Source organism: Anthonomus grandis, chromosome 22 (genome assembly GCF_022605725.1).
Source record: "Anthonomus grandis grandis chromosome 22, icAntGran1.3, whole genome shotgun sequence".
NCBI classification, from domain to species: Eukaryota; Metazoa; Arthropoda; class Insecta; order Coleoptera; family Curculionidae; genus Anthonomus; species Anthonomus grandis.
Window position 1 is genome coordinate 35,484,448 of NC_065567.1, and position 21,386 is coordinate 35,505,833.

Below are 21,386 nucleotides of genomic sequence, written 5' to 3' on the forward strand. Positions count from 1 at the left end.
ATTGGATTGGTTCTTTTTTCTCCCCGGGAGGTGTAATAGGTGTAGTAATAAATGTAACATAGATCTAGGACATATTAGTCTAAACAAATTATATTTAATTTTATATTGTATTTAATTGTATTTAATTTCCTAATATGTAGGACAGCTTTTGTTATAGGTTTACTTTAGGAATAGTTATTATGAAATATTATTTAATATATTTTAGATAGTTTATGTCTGAGTGTGCATGTACATTAATAGTTTGACAAACTATTTTTTTTTTTTTAAATAGTTTGTCAAACTATTAATAAACCGTCAAATCATATAAAAAAGTATATAAAGTATTTTCGAATTAGGAAGAAATTTTGATGAGACTGGATTACTGAAAATTTAAAGGATAACCATAAGAAATGAAAATTTAAAGGATAAGTATATTTTATTTTTAATTTAATTTAATTTTACTTTAATTACCTTGATAACGGTAGTAGATATAACTACCGAAACGTTGGTTCAAATTAGGTATTTTTAAAAAAAAAGTAGGTCTTCTTGTTGTTTTTTATCGTTTTTTTAATTATAATATTCATAACAAAGTTAGGTAGGATATTGAAAAGAAGAAACGAGCTCAGAGATTAATAGATTGAACCTCAGCTCCTAGTTATATAAAAAAATCTATTATACCTCAAGTAAATTATTGTATTTAAAACTTATATTGAACTTAAATTAAATTAAGTATATCGAACGGTATCGTTACAGATTTAAGTTCATATTTCTTTTAAATACGTGAATAAGTCTATTTTCTTCTTCTTTTCAATAATTGTTGAGCGTGTGAGATAAACATTTCTAAATTGATTTTTGCTATAAGTGACGTAATACCCAATATAATAAGTAACTCATTGCTCTGTATAATTAACATTTAAACTTAAAACACCTCAAATACCTCTCGTATGATAATAGAAGATCAGCAGTTATAATTTTTTATCAGTAAATTGTGAAAATTAAGTCAAAACGTACATATGTACAATGTGATATATGCTACGCTTTCATCGGAACGTCTTCGTTTTTAATATTTAATTTCAATTTTTTAAAAGGGATAAATACAAAGCTCTCGTATAATTTTAACTCATTAATAAAGGCTTCTAAGTATTATCCTTTATGTGTAAGTCCTAAAAAATGTCAAGTAATACTATTTAGTAAGATCAGATTGACATTTTGCCTTGTCGATTTGCATTAATTATGTCCGAGCTCTCAGTGGTCCATCAACCTCTTTCTGACCTGTAAAAATATCGTTTTTTTTTGGGAACCAAGACGCTTATTGCGATTACTACCAAACTGACTTTCTAACAAAAGTGTTGTTTTCTACCACAAATGTTAAAAATCAAAATCTCACAACCGTTTCGAATCGATTTAAAAACCCTTCCTTGTATTTCATTGGTGCCATATATAAGTCCGTTTTGCTCATAACGGTACCAAATACATGTGCATTCAATTTGCATTAATTCAATATTTCGAATATTATCCAGCCCAAGGATTAAAATATATTATTATCTTTTAGCATGTTTCCTTATAGTGCCTGATTAAATCACCTAAAATACCTATCCTATGAGAAAACAAGATAAGCGCTTATAATTATTTTATCAATAAGGCGTGAAAAAGAGTAATGCCAAAACGTACATATGTATGGCACCATAGTGAGCAGAACAAACTGCTGTATGACGCTGACCAATCAGATCAAATTAGATTTTATTTGTATAGACATATTATGCAGTTTTACTGTGCTCTAAGAAGTATAAAAGATAGAGTTATTGTTCTAAAAGTATTGTTATATGGTAGGTAAAAATATATACTTTTACTCATTTGTAAAAATATATCTTCTTAAAAAAATTTCATCACGTTTATTAATGATAACATTATTTTTGTCTGCATTAGTGGAACTAACTAAATTGCTTAACAAGTTCCTCCTTAAATGCGTATTTGTCGCAATCTATCATCGTTAAAATAGAATTTTGAGCGATTACGTTAAGCAACGTATTTTGAAGAAAGGATTTCTAAGTTTCTTTTTTACTTACCGCTTGAAAATTTTATATAATATATGTGGACATATATAAAATAAATGTTTAACCTTAGAAATGACACTGAAATGTATTATTACCTTATTAAATCTGCACATATCAGGTAATTTTTTCGATAGCTATGGATTTTTTAAACTGTTTGAAATAAAATCTTTTATCGAAAAAATTTTTTTAGAGAAATCGAATCTTCTTAAGAGTAAATTTTTTGTAGCAAATGAGCTGGTAGATCTAAATTTTGAACCTCGTTGGTGTAGAAATATTAATGAAGCAATTATTAAAAAACGAAGTTTATGGACTAAAATCAATCATAATTGTGAGATGGGTTTTTTGACCCGCAAGCCAATGTACCAAATTTTGTGAGAATAGTATCAAAAGCTTCTGAATTAATCAAGAAAATAATTTTGAAATTGTTTTTTCTGCGGCATCTAGCGCCCAAACGAAGCAACTTTGCACTAAGGTAAGTTTACTTAAATTGACTGATATGTGGTAGGTTTTTGTTTTAGAAACACTTTTCACAGACTCCCTGTATAATTCTCCAAGAACCACAATCAATTTTCTTCCTTTTTTTTTTATTAAAATAGAAAGTCGACCAACTTTTCCATAAAAAATTGCTTACAGGAATTTCGATACATTTAAAAATTTACCAGAATCAAGGTTCTATAAGGTTTTTTATTTTGGTCGCAAATAATTATAGAATGTCGATTCTGGTGAACGAAAAAACGTCGATTTTTTTTACCAAATTTTCCAGTAATTTTTTTAAAACTTTCAATGTCAAGCTTTGACTTTTGGCAGTTTTTTTTTAATGTATTTATAAAATAAGAATTCAAATGCCTGGAAGAATACAAGTTTAATGAATTTTTCTGTTACTACCAGGCAGTTGACGTCATTATTTTTTTTTCCAGGCACTTGAAATAATATTTTCTAAATGGTTAAAGCAGTAGTGATTTTCCAAAAACAAAAGGTTTTTCTGAATCCCTGGAATGCATCTCGAATGCCTGCAAGAATATTATAATTTAATTTTTCTATAAAGTCTGCGCAAAATCCTTCTTGGACCAAGAAAAAAAATCCAAGTTCAATTTCCATTGATAAATGCAGTATGGCAGTGGATAATCGTAGTTTCTTATTGGCTAGAAAGGCTCGTTTCCACGGCAACCGTAGCCCATAAGATCAAATATGAGGATCCCTTGTAAAATGCTTTTAATTCGTTATAAAGGGTATTAAAAAACTCCGGATCGGTACTAAAGGGGCGTAACATACATGTACAGGGTGTTTCAGAACTATGGGATCAAACTTCTAGGGGTTGTTCAGTGCAACAGTAGAATCCATTTGAGTATAGGAACCCATGTCCGGAAATGTGTCACTACGCCACTACGGCCCTAAGACGCGTTTAAATTTAGAAAAAAATATTAATTACCTAAATAGGATCTGATGCATTTATTTTTACCTTTTGTATATGATACCATCACAACAATTATTCAAAATGTCTTCCTCCAACCTCAATACACCGATTTAAACGCCGCACATGATTTCGGCGGACTACACTAACAATTTGATCCTCGTTTTGAATGATTTTAAATGCTGCTGTTATTCGTCCAATTAAGTCTAGCTCTGATTCTACTGGAGTTTCGTAGACTAAAGACTTTACATGTCCCCACAAGAAAAAATCGAGCGATGTTAAATCGGGTGACCTAGGAGGCCAAGAAACTGCTCCACCTCTGGCAATCCAACGGTGCCCAAACCGCTGAACCAAATAATCGCGTACTTGTATCGCATGATGGAGCCGGCGCTCCATCATGCTGAAACCACATTTGCTGTCTAACGTTTAGTGGAACATTTTCAAGGAGTTCTGGGAGAACTTCCTCGAAGAAACGCAGATAAATAGGTCCTGTTAACCGTTCCGGTAGAAGGTATGGCCCAATTAAATAATCATCAACAATGCCTGCCCATACGTTAACAGACCAACGATTCTGATGTTTTCTTGGAAAAATTGCATAAGGATTTTCTTCGTCTCAAACATGGCTATTCCTACTATTAAAAATACCGTCTCTTGGGAAAGAGGCTTCATCGGTCCACAAAACATATCGTAAAAAATTTGGTTGTGCAATGATGTGATCCAGAAACCATCGACAAAATTGAACTCTAGGATGATAATCGGCTGCAGTCATACCTTGAACTTTCTGAAAGTGGTAAGGATGGAGTTGTTGCTCGCCCGCCAGACAGAAGCGTTACTCGTATTCATATTCTTAGCGACGTCACGTGTGCTATTTGATGGTTCATCGGCAACTCGCTGAAGCACCTCTTCTTCAAATTCGACCGTTCTTACGGTTCAAGCAACACCAGTATCATGCATCTTGGTCTTAAACGATACTGCTCGTGCATTGCAGTTTGTTGCTCCGTATGCCAAATGCATATCCGCCAATTCTTGATTGGTAAAGTTTTCCATTAGCAATAAATGTTTAAAAATTATAAGCTATAAAATTTTTAAATATGACATGATAAAATTGAGAATTGACATTGATAAGCGTTGGTTTTAAACAATTGTTATTATGGTATCATGTACAAAAGGTAAAAATAAATGCAGCAGATCCTATTTAGGTAATTAATGTTTTTTATAAATTTTAACGCGTCTTAGGGCCGTAGTGGCGTAGTGACGCATTTCCGGACATGGGTTCCTATACTTAAATGGATTCTTCTATTGCACTGAACAACCCCCAGAAGTTTGATCCCATAGTTATGAAACACCCTGTATATTTGTTTCCTAAACCGCCTCCTAAAAGACGACCATTTAAAGATGGCACTGGGAAAGTGATTTTTTACTCATAATTCTTAAGTAAAATCATGAAATTTGGCAAATGGTAAAAAATTGCATTAGACATAGTCCTCATAAACGGAAATTTTAAAATTGTCAGTGGCGTAGAGTGTACAGGGACACACATATTTTTTTTTGCTACAACTCTAAAAATTTGGCACGAAAAGGTATAATTCGGAGAAAGCGACAAAATTTTCTTTTTTTACAAAAAGTCGGTTAAACCGTTTTCAAGTAAAGAGAGTTTCAAGAAAATCTGTAAAGCGTATGAAATTCTAATAGTTGATCAATGGAAACTGAATTTAAATTTGTAATAGTCCGCGAGTTTTTTATTTGACAGGTGTCACGTTGTTATAAGTAAATTGTGTCGGTGTTTCGTAATTTTTAAATACTTTGCAATCATTAATTAATCAAATCTAGAAATGACTGATATGCATTTGATGTACGGGCTTACAAACTGCAATCGCGTGGAAGCAAGACGCCTTTATGCCGACCGTTTTCCCAACAGATATCTGCCGAGAGAAAAAATGTTTAAAAAAATTCATTCTCGATTATGTGAATTCAACAGTTGCGCGTGTTGGAAAACCAAACGTGGATGATGAATGATAATTTACATGATTCAGTATTAGTACTAGGCAAATTGCTTTAGCAGAAGAAAAAAATCACATACAAATCTGATGAATTTTAAAGGTATATCAGTTTTATCTCTAGCATTACCAAGGAGTTCAAGGTTTGCTTCCTGTGGATTACGCTCTAAGAATAGCAATTAGCGATTGCAAAGTTGAATAGAAAATCAAAACTCTCCATCATTTATACTGTTCACCGATGAATGCATCAGCGGCAAGTTAAAAATCCACATGCCATTATTCAGTTGAGACATCAGCAATGTTTTTCTCTTTGGGGAGGAAAATTGCGGATTTACTTAAAATATAAGGTTCTGTTCAGATTAGTATCATAGCTCTACTCTTAATATATGCTACGCTTTCATTAGAATTTTCCATTAGAATCTGTTTTCATGATATTATGATATGTGACTTCGGTCCGGATTTTTTACGTCAGAGGTTGACAGCAGAAGCATACAGACATTTTTTGGAAATAAATTTACCCATATGACTTCAAATTGTTCGCTGATGACGAGACAGCTAATGTGGATAATGCACGATGGTGCACCTGCTAGGCAATGTTTGAATGAAAACTATCACCAGCGATGATAGGTCGAGGAGTTTGGGTGATTTGGCCAACTAGATCTCCCGACCTCGACCCGTTGGACTTTTGCTTGTGGGGTCATTTAAAACAAATTGTCTACTCCACACTTGTTGGCGATATGAATTATCTTCGTGGGCGAATTGAAAATGAATTGCATCAGATACACAACATACCAAGTATTTGCGAAAAAGTAAGAACCCAAGATCGCGTAGAAGACGTGCGGATAAGTGTATTGATGCAGGTGGCAGCCACTTCTTGCATTTGCTGTGATGTATGCGCTCAAGCCACACCAGGAGGAAAGGGAACGTAATAATAAAAATTTTAGATGTTTAACTTACTTTGAAAGTATTTCCCAGGGGGTGCCGAAATTCTTAAAAACTTTTAATATCTCAATTGCTTTTAAGACTTCTAATTCCGTAAAGCGAAATCTAGTTAAACCATTGGATAAGCCAGATCCGCTTTCGAAATCGGGAGTTTATAGTTTGCATTGTGCCGATTGCCCTACGATTTATGTGGGACAGTCCGGGAGAAAAATTTCAACAAGAGTACAAGAACATCTAGGTCTGGTGAATAAGTTTAAAGCCACCGATATTGTCGAGACCAAGTCAGCGTTTGCCAATCATTTATTGTCAACAGGTCATAATTTTTCCTACCCCAATAATGTGGCAGTGGTTCATGACTGCCAGAAGGGCAAAAAGCTGGATCTTCTAGAGAAGCTAGAGATTACAAGAGCGAAGAAGAGTCCAGTTTTAACTTGCGTTAACGACGTGTTCAATTTTGAGCCTGGAGTCATTTTTAATAACATCTTGTAGTCCCCTCCTTTCTTTCCAAGCTACCGCATGAACGGTGTGGCCTAGCGGTCAACGCAGCAAACAGTAACAGTCTTGCTGCAAGGTTGTAGGTTCAAATCTCGATAGTTTCTTTTTACTTTTTTATTATTTTCTTGTATTTAAGTTCTATGTTATTGTTTTTTATATATTTGTGACGTCAGTTTTTTAAACTTATATTTTACCGTTCAGTGTGTGTGTATATTTGACCCAGTCGGGCGTGTTTTTAACCTTCTTGAGGTATACTTTTTTGTTTAACTTTAAGGTCTTTTTGTAATATTATTTAGTTTTGTTTACATTATTTTTTAGGTCTGATGATGCTCTTAGGAGTGAAACACGTGTCACCATTCTAACAAATTAAAGAATTTTTGAGACCGAGACTTGTGTTGTTCTCCTTTGATTTATTCTATTGTTATTATTCTTATTTTTAAGCCATATCTTTTAAAATAATAATTGTAGTTTTTAATAATGTATTCTATAATGTAAGTAAAACTTGTTTTTAAGAAAAAGCCACAAATTAAACAACAGTATGCATGCACGGGTTGTGTATAATAATTTTTGGTGTGAACTTTTTTTTTTTCTATTTTTTGAGAACTCTTTAGTATCTCCTTTTTATTCGCTTTACTTTTATTTCTCCTATTTATTTTCTTCTTACTATGATTTCCTTGGCACATATAAATGCACGTTCCTTACCTAATAAATTTGATATATTCAGAGATATAGACTCGCACACAACTATAGTGTCATCGGGGTCCCTGAAACATGGCTACATAGTGATATTAGTGATCATCTAATTAGTTTACCGGGCTATAATTGTGAGCCAGGACAGAAATTCTAGGGGTGGTGGCGTGGGCCTATACATAAAGAAAAATATGAAATACTCTATTATACTACAAGTACCGAATTTATTGGACACATCTGGGTTAAGTTATGCTTGAGTGATGAAAGCTTCGTATTAGGAAATATATATAGACCACCTTCATCCAATATTAAAATTTTTTTAAATTATTATGAGGAAATATTGACACAATTATTTTCAAGCAATGATGCACTCTTTTGCTTGGGGGATTTTTATATTGACATGGGAAATATGGGCAACAAACTAAGTGAATCTTTGCAAAATATTACTGACCTAATCTTTTGTAATATTCAAAAAAAAAAATAAAAATGTAAAACTATTATATAGTTTTAAATGTAGCCGTCTTAACCTAATTAATAAAAAACTCTTAACGCGATCGTGAAAACATTTCCTGAAACATTTTTTATGAATTAAATAGCGCCAATGAAAAGGTAAATTTTCTAACTTCAAGTTTATTAAGATTGTTTGACAAACATGCCCCTCTCGTCAGTGTCAATGGTAAAACCAAACCACTCACCGTGGATTACAGATAATATTCGTCTTATGATCAAACTTCGCAATAAAGCTCTTAATAGATTCCGAGCCACTAAAAACCCCAGTCACTTGGTTTACTATAAAGAACTTCGTAGTTTTACAACATCGGCCATAAGAGCTGAAAAAAAAGCTTATCTGAATAGCGGTTTTAAGCAAGGTACCACTAAGCAGGAATGGCAAGAACTTAACAAATATAATATAAGAAAAATAAACATAATTCAAAATAGTTCCAACCACATTCCAGAACATCTGTCCAACGTTCATGCATTAAATAATTATTTTTCGTCGATGAATACCAATAATCAAAACTTACATAATGAAACATTATTATCCTATCTAAATAACAAGCTCAATGTTACACATTCATTTTCTTTTACTTCTGTGGTAGACAGCAATATATTAAAAGTAGTTTATAACCTAAAATCAAATGCAATTGGCCAAGATAAATTAAATTTAAATCTTATTTTATACTGTTTTCCATTTTTAATTCCTCATATTAGGCATCTGGTAAACTTTTGCTTGATATCAGATACATTTTCTGATTCATTGACGCCAGCCAAAGTCAGTCCATTGTGCAAATGTAACAACCTAAGGAATTTAGCGACCTTCGATCAATCTGTATCCTTCCTTGCTTATCCAAGATTTTAGAAAAAGTAATGTAGATTCAGATTGGCACTTTTGTAAATTCTAACGATATTTTACCCGATAAACAATCGGGTTTTAGACAGGGGCATAGTTGTGAAACAACTCTTGCTGAGGTCACCGATTCAATATTTAAATCATTAGATTTGAAAAATGCATTTGTTCGTATTATGCTAGACTACTCTAAAGCATTTGACACTTTAAACCATGAACTGTTGTTGGCAGTACTGCCGTATATTGGGTTGTCTGATATGGCACTAAGGCTAATTAAATCATATTTAACAGATAGGTTTCAAAGGGTTTGCATCGGTGACTCTATTTCAAGTAGTGCAAAAATAACAGCTGGTGTTCCTCAAGGAAGCATTCTGAGTCCTCTCTTATATTCTATTTACACTTGTAACATCTACAAATTTCTTCAATACTGTGATCACTATATGTATGCTGATGATACCCAATTAATTATTAACAGCTTCACTGTTACTGGTACTGAGGAAGCCAACTTAAAAATAAATAGTGACCTTCAGTATTTATACGAGAAATCAACCAATATGCAGCTTAAATTTAATCCAGCCAAATCCGTAGCAATTGTCTTTGCCAGTGACATTCACCGAACCAATATAGTTAATGATCTACACTTAAAAATAGGAAATGAAAAGATAACAATTAAAGATAAAGCAAAAAACTTGGGTCTAATTATAGACCATAAATTACTATTTAAATAACACATCACTACAAAACTTAAAATAGCCTATTTAACTCTAAAAATGCTTTATCCACACAGACATTATTTAAATCAAACAACAAAAAAGACATTATGCGAATCTTTAGTCTTAACTCACTTTAACTTTTGTGACTCAATTTATGGCCCATGCCTTGATAATGAAACAAAACGACAATAATTCAAGTTGTTCGAAAGTCCTGTCTAAGATTTATTTTTGGTATACGAAGACGCACTAGCATTATTTATAAGCTTAAAGATGTAAAATTTTAAAAAATTGCACCCTTCACTACCTCTTTAATAAAATTAAACTAAGAACAGCACATCATGTAAACCTAAGACAAAGATATCTTGTTGACATTCCAAGACATCATAAGAAAATTGTTAAATCATCTTTTTCCTATAATGCTGCAAAGCTGATAAATAAGCACAACATAAGTGAATTAACATGAGCGGACTCATTTAGAAGTTCAATTTGGAAAAAAAATGTTTGTTTAATATGTAACCTATTTAATTATACAATATGTGAGGTAACGCTACATTTATAGTGTCATCTCTTCTTTTTTCTTCTTTACGCCTTCTTTTCTTTCGATCTCTCTTTCTCCCTCTTTATTTTGTAAATATATTCTTATATATATAATTATAAATAAATAAATAAACAGTTTACTTCGTGGCTTCAACAGCCCCTACGTAATTAGGCCATTTAATCCCGCACAATTATATTATTATTATTTCTTTTACAGCAATGTAAATATTAAATTGTTAAATGTATTGGGAATTATTTAACGTTATTATTATATAGTAAAAAATAAGCACGTGTGTCCCTCTACACTCTATGACATTGACAATTTTAAAACTATGTTTCTTTTTCTTGTACGAGGATTATGCCTAACGCAATTCTTTTGCTCTTTGCTAAATTTCATGACTTTGTGACGGTTAGCTCAAGAAGTATAGGCAGAAAACATTTTACCAGTACAATCTTTCAATGATATTTCGAAAAATATTTAAAGACTCATCAAAATTAACTCCCACGATTTTACGCAAATGAAATTAAAGATAGTGAACCGTATTCTAATATCAGCTGAAAAAAATTACTTAGAATTTCTAAAAAATTTCTGCTAAATCTAAAAAATCCTCAGAAAACTCAGATCGATCGATCTGTAAAATTCTGGTGAATACTAATTGATTTAAGTTTGCTTCATTTTTTAATAATTAAATAAATAAAACTCAAAAAGGACATAAATTCAATTTTCAACAAATAAAAGACCAAATTTATTTTAATAACGTATTTATTTAACTAAGTACATAATATCGAATTAATTAAAAGTAGATTTTAAATTAAAAATTCAGGAGCAAAGCTCACATAATATACACATCTAATTATAAACCACTGTAACTACTACATGTATAGTATGTTTACAAATAAGACTTTTTAGACAGAGGTGAGTAAATTTAATATATATACATTAAGGGGCCATCTGGTGATGTTCAGCTCATCCAGATACAATATTTACATTTTGATACAGAACCGAACTTAGCCAGGATACAGTAGAAAAAGTTCTTAGTATATAACATGTTATTTCACATTAATTTTTTTTTATAAGAATATGAAGTAATAAATAATAGCATTTAAACTAATTCGCGTCCTAGAGACTAATCCTGAAGTCTTCCAGTATTTAATTTTATATGTTCAAGAGACTTTAACCCTAAGTCCGGCCCTGTATATTAAGGAAGTTACAAACAAACTAAATTGTCTTATAACGTTTACTTTTGGATACAAATTGACTTCCTGCTATGTACCTTTATACTAATATGCTTAATATAAGACTTTAATGCGCAGAGGTATGCACATTGTACCGTAAGAAATACAGGGCCAAAAAATGAATTTTTCTTAAAATTTTAATTTCAAGATCAACCAGGAAAAACTAATCTGATGTTTGGTTTTCTAGCGACCATATATATCATCAAAGTCTTTCTTTTTAGAGCGGTCCTGGTTTTATGAATTTTGATTTTGTTTACTATTGGGTCCATAAACACGCATAAAAAAAAAGTGAAAAAAAATTACGATTAATGTAAAAAGATAACATCTTTGTCTAACTTATTATACTTGAGAAAGCGTGAGAAAGTGCGAATTAAGTTTTAATTATTCTTTATTGTTAATTAAAAGTTCATTAGATTGTTTATAGTTAATTATTGTATTTTGTGCATTTTTTTGCGCATGGCAAGTTTGACAAGGTACACTTATGACAAATATAATATGTCAGACAGACATGGGTACAGTACATAAAATAAAACAAATCAGAACTACATTAAAAAGAGTTGATGGTTTTTTGGCTATCTTAGTTTTTTTTCAAAGTTCCAGTAAGTATTTGAAATTTAAATATTATTATATAAATTAAGAGGAAAGAAAAACTGTTGTTAAAACCCTTTCAATTCAGCCCTTTGCTGCTATGCAACAATGAGTATATAATGCAATCATCATATGGCAGAATAGCTAATATTGTTTTTCCAATAAAGTACTACTTAAGACCCAAGGAGTATTTGGACATAACAAGAATGTTAAAGAGTGTCTTCTATATTGACTTATTTCGATGTTGTAAATATGACATGATGAGATCTATAAAATTGTATTGATTTATATTTTCAATTAATTTTTGGAGTTCGGTCTTAACAATCTGTCGTTGTTTGACTGCAAACACCATCGTTGGTTTTGGTTTAATTCCATCCAAGTGCAACCCCTAAATATTCCTTGGGTAGTACTAATTTACTAATCACATATTAATTTAATAAATATTATGTATTTATTTGATATTGCAACCGTTTGGGAACGACTTCCCTTCCCTGGTAATTAAAGTATCTTACCAAACTATGTATCAAAAAATTCTCTTAATTAAAGGGCTTGTTCTTGTTTTAGTTCTAAGGCCCAAACATGTTGAGGCCAGCCTGTCCGTCCTTTTGCTTTCCTAGTGTTTGACATTTCACCCTGAAATAAACAATTATTCTTGTACAGTACAGTACTTACAGTAGATCATTTATTGGGCGGTTTTTAATGAGTGTATTGAGATTTAAATAAATACATTCAATAGGAAGTGAGTTAGTAGGCACAAATAACCTTAATGTCTAATTTGACAAGCTGAACCTTTAAATTCGTTCAATAACATAAAGATAAGTAAAACTTATAACCCCAAAAGCCCATAAATGTTATCATACGCAAAAAATCGAATTTTCATTATTTTAGAAGAGATATTCCATATATTCCGCCCAATAATAACTATAAGAACCTTCGAAATACTCTATAAACACTATACAAATATTCAGTATCGAATATTTTAAAAGAATTGCTTGGTTCAGTTCTAAAGACAAATTATGTATTGATAGTTTGCAATCAATAACCTCAGGTAATTACCTGTGCTTAGTCTCCAATTATGCTAACAAGTTACAAATAAATCATATTCCTAACTCATGCTCATAGGGAAACTTTTATATATTGTTTTTACAAACATTGTGAGTGTAGAAGAAAACAAAACGTTGTGAGTGTAAACTGGAGTTTTATATAACTGATGTAAATAAGTGTGTCAACTATTTTTACAGTATTCTCTACTTTACTCTTGGAATGTTTATTTTAGTTAAGCATTATCATCTAAATTTTCTCCTTGGTTCAGTCGTAAATTACAAACATTAACTATAGAGAAAAAAACAGCACATAAAAAGATACAACTTCAAAACATCAAGTAGATTACATAGAATTTACCACTTTAAGAAGTAGGTGCAAAGTTGTAAATGATAATTGGTTTAAATCCTAAATTACTAAAATTAATCATGATGTAGCCCAACATTCAAATAACTTTGGGAAATATGTACGCAACTTACGAAAATCAAACTTCTTTCCCAATAGTATGTAGCTAAATGGTAGATTTGCTAAAGGTGGTCAGGATATAGTTAATTTGCTTGCCCGTCATTTTTCAACAACTTACAAGAAATATAAGAAGGTACAATTTCCAATTATAATTTCGATTACAAGCTTGATTTTGATTCTACTCTATTATTCTTATAGGCCTGATTGCATACCAGTCTTGAGAAAAATAGTGTGTGTTCCCTAACCAAATGCCTACATTATCTATTTTGCCTCTCGTTTAATTCAGAAACAAGTTTCTTGACTCCAGTACATAGTGGGAATAAAAATGATGGTGTAAGCATTTAATCTGAAATTCCCAAAATTATTGACCATTGTCTTTTTGCCCAAGATCTCTCATGGCGTAGTCGGAACGTAATTATACATCAAAAACACGGTTTTTCTAAAGGTAAATCTAGTATAACTAATTTGCTTCCATATCAGCAGTACTTGTTTGACGCCTTTGAGAATCAATATCAGGTGGACAGTATTTACTGACTTCTCGAAGGCGTTTTTCTAGGCGTGAGCCTTGGATATCTAATTCAGAGGTTTTGAGTGATAGTCTTTTAAAATAAATTGATGAATTGGTGCATATGTTGTACGCAATTGGCGAAAACGATCACTGCCCGAAATTTATACCCACAACTCGATGTCGATTTTACGAATTTGCCACATCGCGTTACTGATATATTTTATATACCCAAAACGCGTTATGTCTATATTTCGAAAATCCACGACGCGAAATGACGATTATCATCGAAAACACGCGACAGTTTTCGTGTTATGGGTAATAAAGAATAACCATAAGACGAAAAAATATGTAGGTTCGTAAGTAATGTGAAGAAATCAATCAAAAAATATGTAAAATAAAAATACTGGCACGTTTTAAAGATGTATTTATGAAATACATATTTTTTATAAAACTAATCTTATTCTAATATTTATTCTTGCATGTTAGTGATCCATGACATTTTGAGTTATACTTTTTGTCTCGTTGTTTGCAGGAACATTTATTATCACCACAAAATCTTCAACAATTGCATTTGAGAAAACCTTGACCGGAACCTTTAGATGACATATTTGCTGCAGTTCGCAAGGGTATTTTTTTGATATTGTTATCATTTGATTGCGACATGAACTGCGAATCTGCTTGAAGAAGTTTATTTCTTGAAAATAATCTGTCCAGCGGCCCATTCTCAATACTCAGTTTATACAAGCCATCATTATTCATTTCAGAAACGATGGCTAACACATTTCTTGGAGTTAGTCGGCCTCTGTCAACATCTGGTATTTGGATCAAAATATTTGTATCAATTTCTAAAGGAGCATATCTTTTATTTGACTCACACAGCATTTTCGTTGCTTGAATTTTCATCATTTTATGTGATTCCTCTCTTTAATTCAAATTTTTTTTACCCCTTTGTGTTATCTGATAGTTAAAGCTATTTTCAACTTCGTCTTCTGCCATACTATATTCATCATTATTGCCATTGTTTGTTGTCCACCATTTCATTAGATTCATTTTCATTATTGTCTTGATTTTTGTGGTCGGCCTTGTTATTTTAATTTTCGACATTTTCTCTATTTGTTAAAATATTTTTTTTTTATGGCAAACACAAGCACAAGAGGAAAGTCCTATGTCACTCTTGGAGTGGTGCTTGCGCGAAGATATTTGTGGGCATTTATCTTGAATCGCTGTAGGTTGTATGCGTCGGGAAATATGTGAGGTGGAAGCCCGTTCCACAAAGAAGATGTTCTCCAGATGAATGAGTCCCGATACAGCGACGTCCTTGGGGTAGGCAGGTGGACTCGATGTTGATGAGCCGCAACTGCTAGACGCGTCCTTCTTGCCGGAACTGGCAGCCTTCTGAGCCTGCCAGCTCAGAGGAGCACTTACCGTGATAATAACGGTAGAATAAACAGAGATCGGCCACCTTTCTCCTATGCTCCAGACTATCCAGACTCTTTGTCAGTTCTGGTTTGTCGATAAGACGAATAGCTCTCTTCTGTATAGAATCCAGCAGGTTTAAACTATGCTTGGGTGCAGAGCTCCAGACATGCGAGCAATACTCGAGGGAAGGGCGTATTTGAGCCTTATAAAGAGTCAGCAGCTGTTTTGGTGTATACAGTTTTTTCGTTTTGAAAAGCACCGAGTTTTTTGGAAGCCGCCCTGGTGACCTCGGCAACGTGGTCATGCCAGGACACACTGTTGGTGACCTCGACTCCTAGAAGATGTAAAGATGATTTCATTGGCAATGTTTTCCCTGCCATAACCAGCTCCGGGCCACCAAGGTTAGTCTTCATCGTATATACTGCAGCCTGCGTTTTTTTAGCGTTAAAATTGACCAAATCGCCCCACTCCAAGATTGTTCTAATATCGTTGTTGGTTGAAGCTACTTGTTGCTGCCTAAGATTCTGAGAACTTGCGGCTGTCGTTGGTACTTAAATGTGGAAATAAGTGTGCTATCGTCCGCAAAGCTGTAGATTGGATTGACAGTGGTTCCTAGCAAATCGTTGATATATATCAAGAAAAGGGTGGGGGATAGAATGCATCCTTGAGGGACAGCGTTAATTTTAAATTTGTCGGAGAGGTATCCATCGACGGCTACTTGGATTGTTCGTTGTTCAAGAAAACTTTTGATCCAATTCAATAATGAGTTTTGTATGCCGATTGAGGAGAGCTTGGTTAGTAGTCCCTCATGCCACACTCACTGTCAAATGCCTTGGAAATGTCAAGAGCGACTGAGCGGAACTCGCCGTGCTTCTCCATGGCCTCCGTCCATAAGTGTGTGACGTAGGCCAGAAGATCGCCGGTGGATCTAAGTTTTCGGAAGCCGTATTGATGATCGCTGATTAGTCCAGATGATTCCAGATATCTTAACAGTTGTTGGTTTACTGCTTTCTCGATAATCTTCGATATTACTAGTGCAATCGGGCGGTAATTGGAGGGCATCGTCTTCTTACCCTTTTTGGGTACAGCTTGCACTCGAGCAGTTTTCTAGCTTATTGGAAATAGGCCCTGCTTATACGATGCCGTGAACAGTCTACATAAGGGAGGAGTCAATTCGTCTGCACAACGTTTTAGAATTAGGGCTGGAATTCCATCGGGTCCAGAAGCTTTGTTGGTGTCTACGCTTTTAAGAATTTTATTTATAATTCGTTGGGGAAACGAAATTTCTCCTATCGATGAATACACCCTTGGCAAATATGGCGGTGTTTTGCCTTGCGAGTGCAGAGTAGAATTGGACGCGAAGGGTTTACCCAGTAAGTTGGCTTTTTCCCTTGCTGTTACCGCAATAGAACCATCATCTGCTGTTAGGGGTGGCAAGGCCGACTTAGCAAATCCTTGACTAACGGCTTTCGATACCGACCAGAAAGATCTTGTTCCATTTGGGCAGCTTAGCAGTTTGTTTTTGATCCTGTTGTTGTGACTCTCTTTGCATTCATCAATAATTCGCTTGCAGCTATTTCTGGAGGCTAACAAGTTCCTCCGATTTTCGATGGAAGGATGTTGACGCCATTTGCGATATGCTGCGTTTTTAGTGTTTACTGAACCATTGCTTGTTGTTTGATCTGCATTTAGTAGAAAAAGAGATATAAGCTTCCATTCCTGCCAAGATCGTCTCTGTAATTTGGTTTGCACGTTCTGAGATGTTATTGGTTCTAAAGCAGACTTCTTTCCAAGGGAATGAGCGATAAAATTCCCGAAGATGGTTCCATTCTGCTGATTTATAGTGCCATACCTTCCGCGGCATCGGAGGATCCTGCGTTTTAACCTCCAACTGGCAAGAGACTGTTATCAATTTGTGGTCCGATGTTCCTAGGGGGGCATGTACTGATACAGTGTACGAGTCAGGGTCTGATGCCAAGACCAGATCTAGGAGACTCGCGAACTCGCCGTCTCGATCGGGGATTCTGGTAGGTTCCTTCACAAGCTGCGTAAGCCCGCATATGGTGGCAAATAGCTCAGCTTCTCGTTTTTCATCGTCTTTCTTGTTGCAGAAGAGCAGCCAGTTGATATTGTGAACGTTAAAATCACCCATGACGATGATTTCTGCGCTTGGGTAGTCAATTTGCAGATGGTTAATGCAATCAACCAGGTTCAAAAAGAGCCGTCTATATTGGGTGTCGGTTGGTGGTCTGTAGATACAGCAGATAAATTTCGTGGCACCACTGGCTATTATTTTGAACCACATGACGTCGAAGTCTGCAGGTTCAAGCGTTTCCTCCCGCTGGCAACTCAAATCGTTCTTGACAAATACTGTCAATCCAAAGTTTAGTCGAAATCGGGTGTGTAGATCGTATCCAGGATAAATGAGGTGAACATTTGTTGTTGAAGGTTTCACCTTTGTTTCTACCAATGCTAGAATGTGAGGCTTATTTGATTGCAGGTGTTGGTGTACTGCATTAATATTGGTGTTTAGGCCTCTGATGTTGCAGAAATTGATTTTTAGGCTTTTTGATCCTCCGACCAGCCTCCTCCCGGAGATCCCAAATTATTATTATTGTTGTCGTTTTGTTCGTTTTCTATACTATTTATTAATTCTTCTAAGTCTTCTTCACTTTGCAATTTATTAATAACGTCTCGTGGAAGGTCGACATCTCCTAAACCATTAACCTGTCTACTGTCAAACATAGGCTCATAAGGACCTCTGCCAATTCCTCTATGAAAAGATCAGTTTTTCTGTGAGTGTATTTCAACCCTTCTGACCATTTTGTGTTATTATCGTTTACCCAGGTAATCAGCATATCGCGAACATCTTGATTAGCTCTCTCTACCGAGCCTTGGCTCTGTGAGTGTCTTGGTCGGCCATGAACTATTTTAAGACCAGGCCAGAGAGTGGAATAATGCAATTCCTTGCGATAAGAGGAAGTGATAAGCTGTGATAAGCTGCATGCACAATATCGAATAATTGTTCCCGATGAACATAAAGTTTAATATCTTCTTCGCTAGTGATTCTTCTGGCTATCAACTTTTCCTCCTCTCCAATACTTAGCAATTCATATCGATTCAACCTTCGATAAAGTTTTGATGAAAGTGATTTGCCCAATCTGCGTAATTTATGTGCTTCTTTAACTTCACTAATAATGTTTTTATAATCACTTTCTAAGAGGAGTGTAGACCTAATGTTTGGTTCTATATAAAGTTTATTTAAACCATATTCGAATTTTTTTTAAAGATTTTCGATTGATTCATTCATTTTTATCGAATTTTTACTTAAAACTTTGACAAAGGACAAACAAATAAACAAAATAAACAACTGCTGCCGATAAAAATAAGTAAGGTTATGAATTTTCGGGTTGTGGGTATTTATTATTACCCATAACACGAAAACCGTCGCGTGCCTTCGATGATAATCGTAATTTCGAGTCGTGGATTTTTGAAATTTACACACAACTCGTTTTGGGTATATAAAATATATCCGTAACGCGATGTGGATAATTCGTAAAATCCACATCGTGTTGTGGGTATAAATTTCGGGCAGTGACCGTTTTCGCCAATTGCGTACAACACATATAAGTAATGTAATTTTTCAAAAGAAATTCTGGTCTTTTCCGGTGTACCACAGGTCCTATTTTATTCATTCTATTTATTAATGACCTTCCTTGTCTTCTCTGTCACTAAGAATTTTTATTATTTGCAGACGACCAAAAATTGTACAAGGTGATAAAATCTGCAATTGATGCGCAGCTTTTACAAACTGATGTTGATAGTGTTTTTTTATGGTTAGTAAATAACAATTTGAAGCTTAATATTTAAAAATTAAGAATTTTATTTGGTCGTTCTCTAACATTAGCTGTAAATTATTGCACAATAAATGGCTTAGTTCTCAAATATATTACTACCGTTAGAGACTTGGGTGTGTTACTGGATAGTAAAGTGATATTTGTGACTCATTATCATGAGATTTTCTACCCTTATTGAAAATCTCATTATATGCATAATCTTGATTTTGTTGGGCGTAGCTCTGGTAAATCGTCTGTCTTTTATTTCAAGATGCTTTACTTTTCGATCATTTTCTATTCTAACCTAATGTAATGTAAAAACTATTGAAGCCGTTTCAAAAATTTTGTATATATCTATACTTATATTTAATTACTGATTGAAATATTCACTGATGATAACCATCTTATATGAAATAAGGAAAAAATAATTAGTAGCAAATATTTTTAGGAGTTTTCTTCTAAGGATAATTTTAGAATACCCTGGAAAGAATATCCAGCATTTGATAACATTAGGAATATTATATATTCATATATATTCATATTTCGACTCAAATATTACGATAAACGACTTAATAATAAAGTATTTCTACCAGCAAAAAACAGTCATTATCAGGGTTTTTTCGTAAGCACGGGCCTGCTTTTTTTTGCAAAATATTGTGCAATAAAAGCAAACAAAGAATGGTGTGCAAAAAACAGGTACTTACGACGATACTTAAGTCATATATCTTAAATGAATTATATTTGAAATGAAATAAAAAATCCAGATCCGTATTAAAAAAATTGGTAGTCGAGATAGGCATATCTGATGTCAAAAAATGTTTTCCTTTTTTAGAATATTTTGTTTCTCCTATTTGAATATTTTCGGAATATTTCTATTACCAGGTATGTATTCCTAAACTGAAAATTTACTGATTTTTTCTTGTTTGAAGTGCTTGGACTGTTGGGTACTCAATAAAATGCAGTGATGAAAATTTGAGAGAAAAAAAAACAGAAAACTCCTTTAAAATCAAAATAATTAATTATATAAATCAATTGAAGTGACTTAATTAATTAAAATTTCTAGGAAAAAAAAAGCAATTTAAACCAATTTCGATGAAATTTCCCAAAAAAAAAACAGTAAGTAAATAACGTCTTTATTCTACATAAATTATCCCCTTAATTCTATTTTAGGGTGATTATCGTCTATTAACACCGACCCCTCAATTTATCTAAGTGGGATGGCTTGCCTTTTACATTTGCCAGACACGAAGCCACGTGACTCTTCACAGTAGGCTGCTCCGGAGAGACAACCCCAACAATACAATTTTCTGCATAATTTGATTATTCTTCTTTATTGTGACCAAAGTAATTTACCAAATTGATTTATTTATTTTATTTTCGGCAAGTTACTAGTGGTGAAACGATTTTATCAGGTTTTTTCCTAATCTATGAAGCTTCCCAGGAATATTTAGTAGAGTTTTAAATGTAGCAAATGGAGATGATGAAATATTTTCCTTATTATAGACCAAAGTAGAAAGAAGAATCATACTGAATGAAATTATATTTATCTAGTGTGTCCCAAAAAAAATAAATAAAATGATTCAGCCAGTGATTAAGACATGAAATGAGGTAGAGATGATGTTGAGGAATATAATGATGATGGTAAAGTTATTAGTCGTGTTATTAGTCGTGGTAAATAACCCAACTGAAAATCATGAATCATCCGAAATCAAATTACGTAAAAAATGTCGAAGGAATACACTCTGCTTCTGCGGTATTTCGTGGAACTTTAAACGAGCCAGTTATCGACGATAAAAAAATTTAATATTTCATGCATGAAATTAAAGTCATTATTAATCATTCTAAATGAAATGATTCTGGTGTCATACCGGGTGATGCGTCGCCGAGCGGAACACAGGAAATCCCATGTAAATTTTAAGGGCGTTAATTATTGGCTTCCCTGTACATTTTACAGAAAAAATGTAAGTTAACTTTTTGAAGACGTCAATCTGGCAAACCCTCGTGCAAAATTTCAAAAAATTTTAATAAGCGAATCTTGAATTATTCAATTAAATGTAATTGCAAAGCCCGGTATACTCTCACTTGCATATACATCTGACTCTCACGGAAAATCGAAAGAGGTAGAGA

At 33.5% G+C, this 21,386-nt stretch overlaps 1 protein-coding gene across 1 annotated transcript in view; it reads right to left on the reverse strand.

The window, feature by feature from the left end:
* Positions 1-10,911: 10,911 nt before the first annotated feature.
* LOC126748926 (heart- and neural crest derivatives-expressed protein 2-like) overlaps positions 10,912-21,386 on the reverse strand; it is a 31,035-nt gene continuing 20,560 nt past the window's right edge. The window contains exon 5 of the mRNA XM_050458469.1: positions 10,912-12,623. Coding sequence (XP_050314426.1) covers positions 12,531-12,623 — 93 coding nt within the window. The 3' untranslated portion in view covers positions 10,912-12,530. The remainder of the gene's footprint in view (positions 12,624-21,386) is intronic.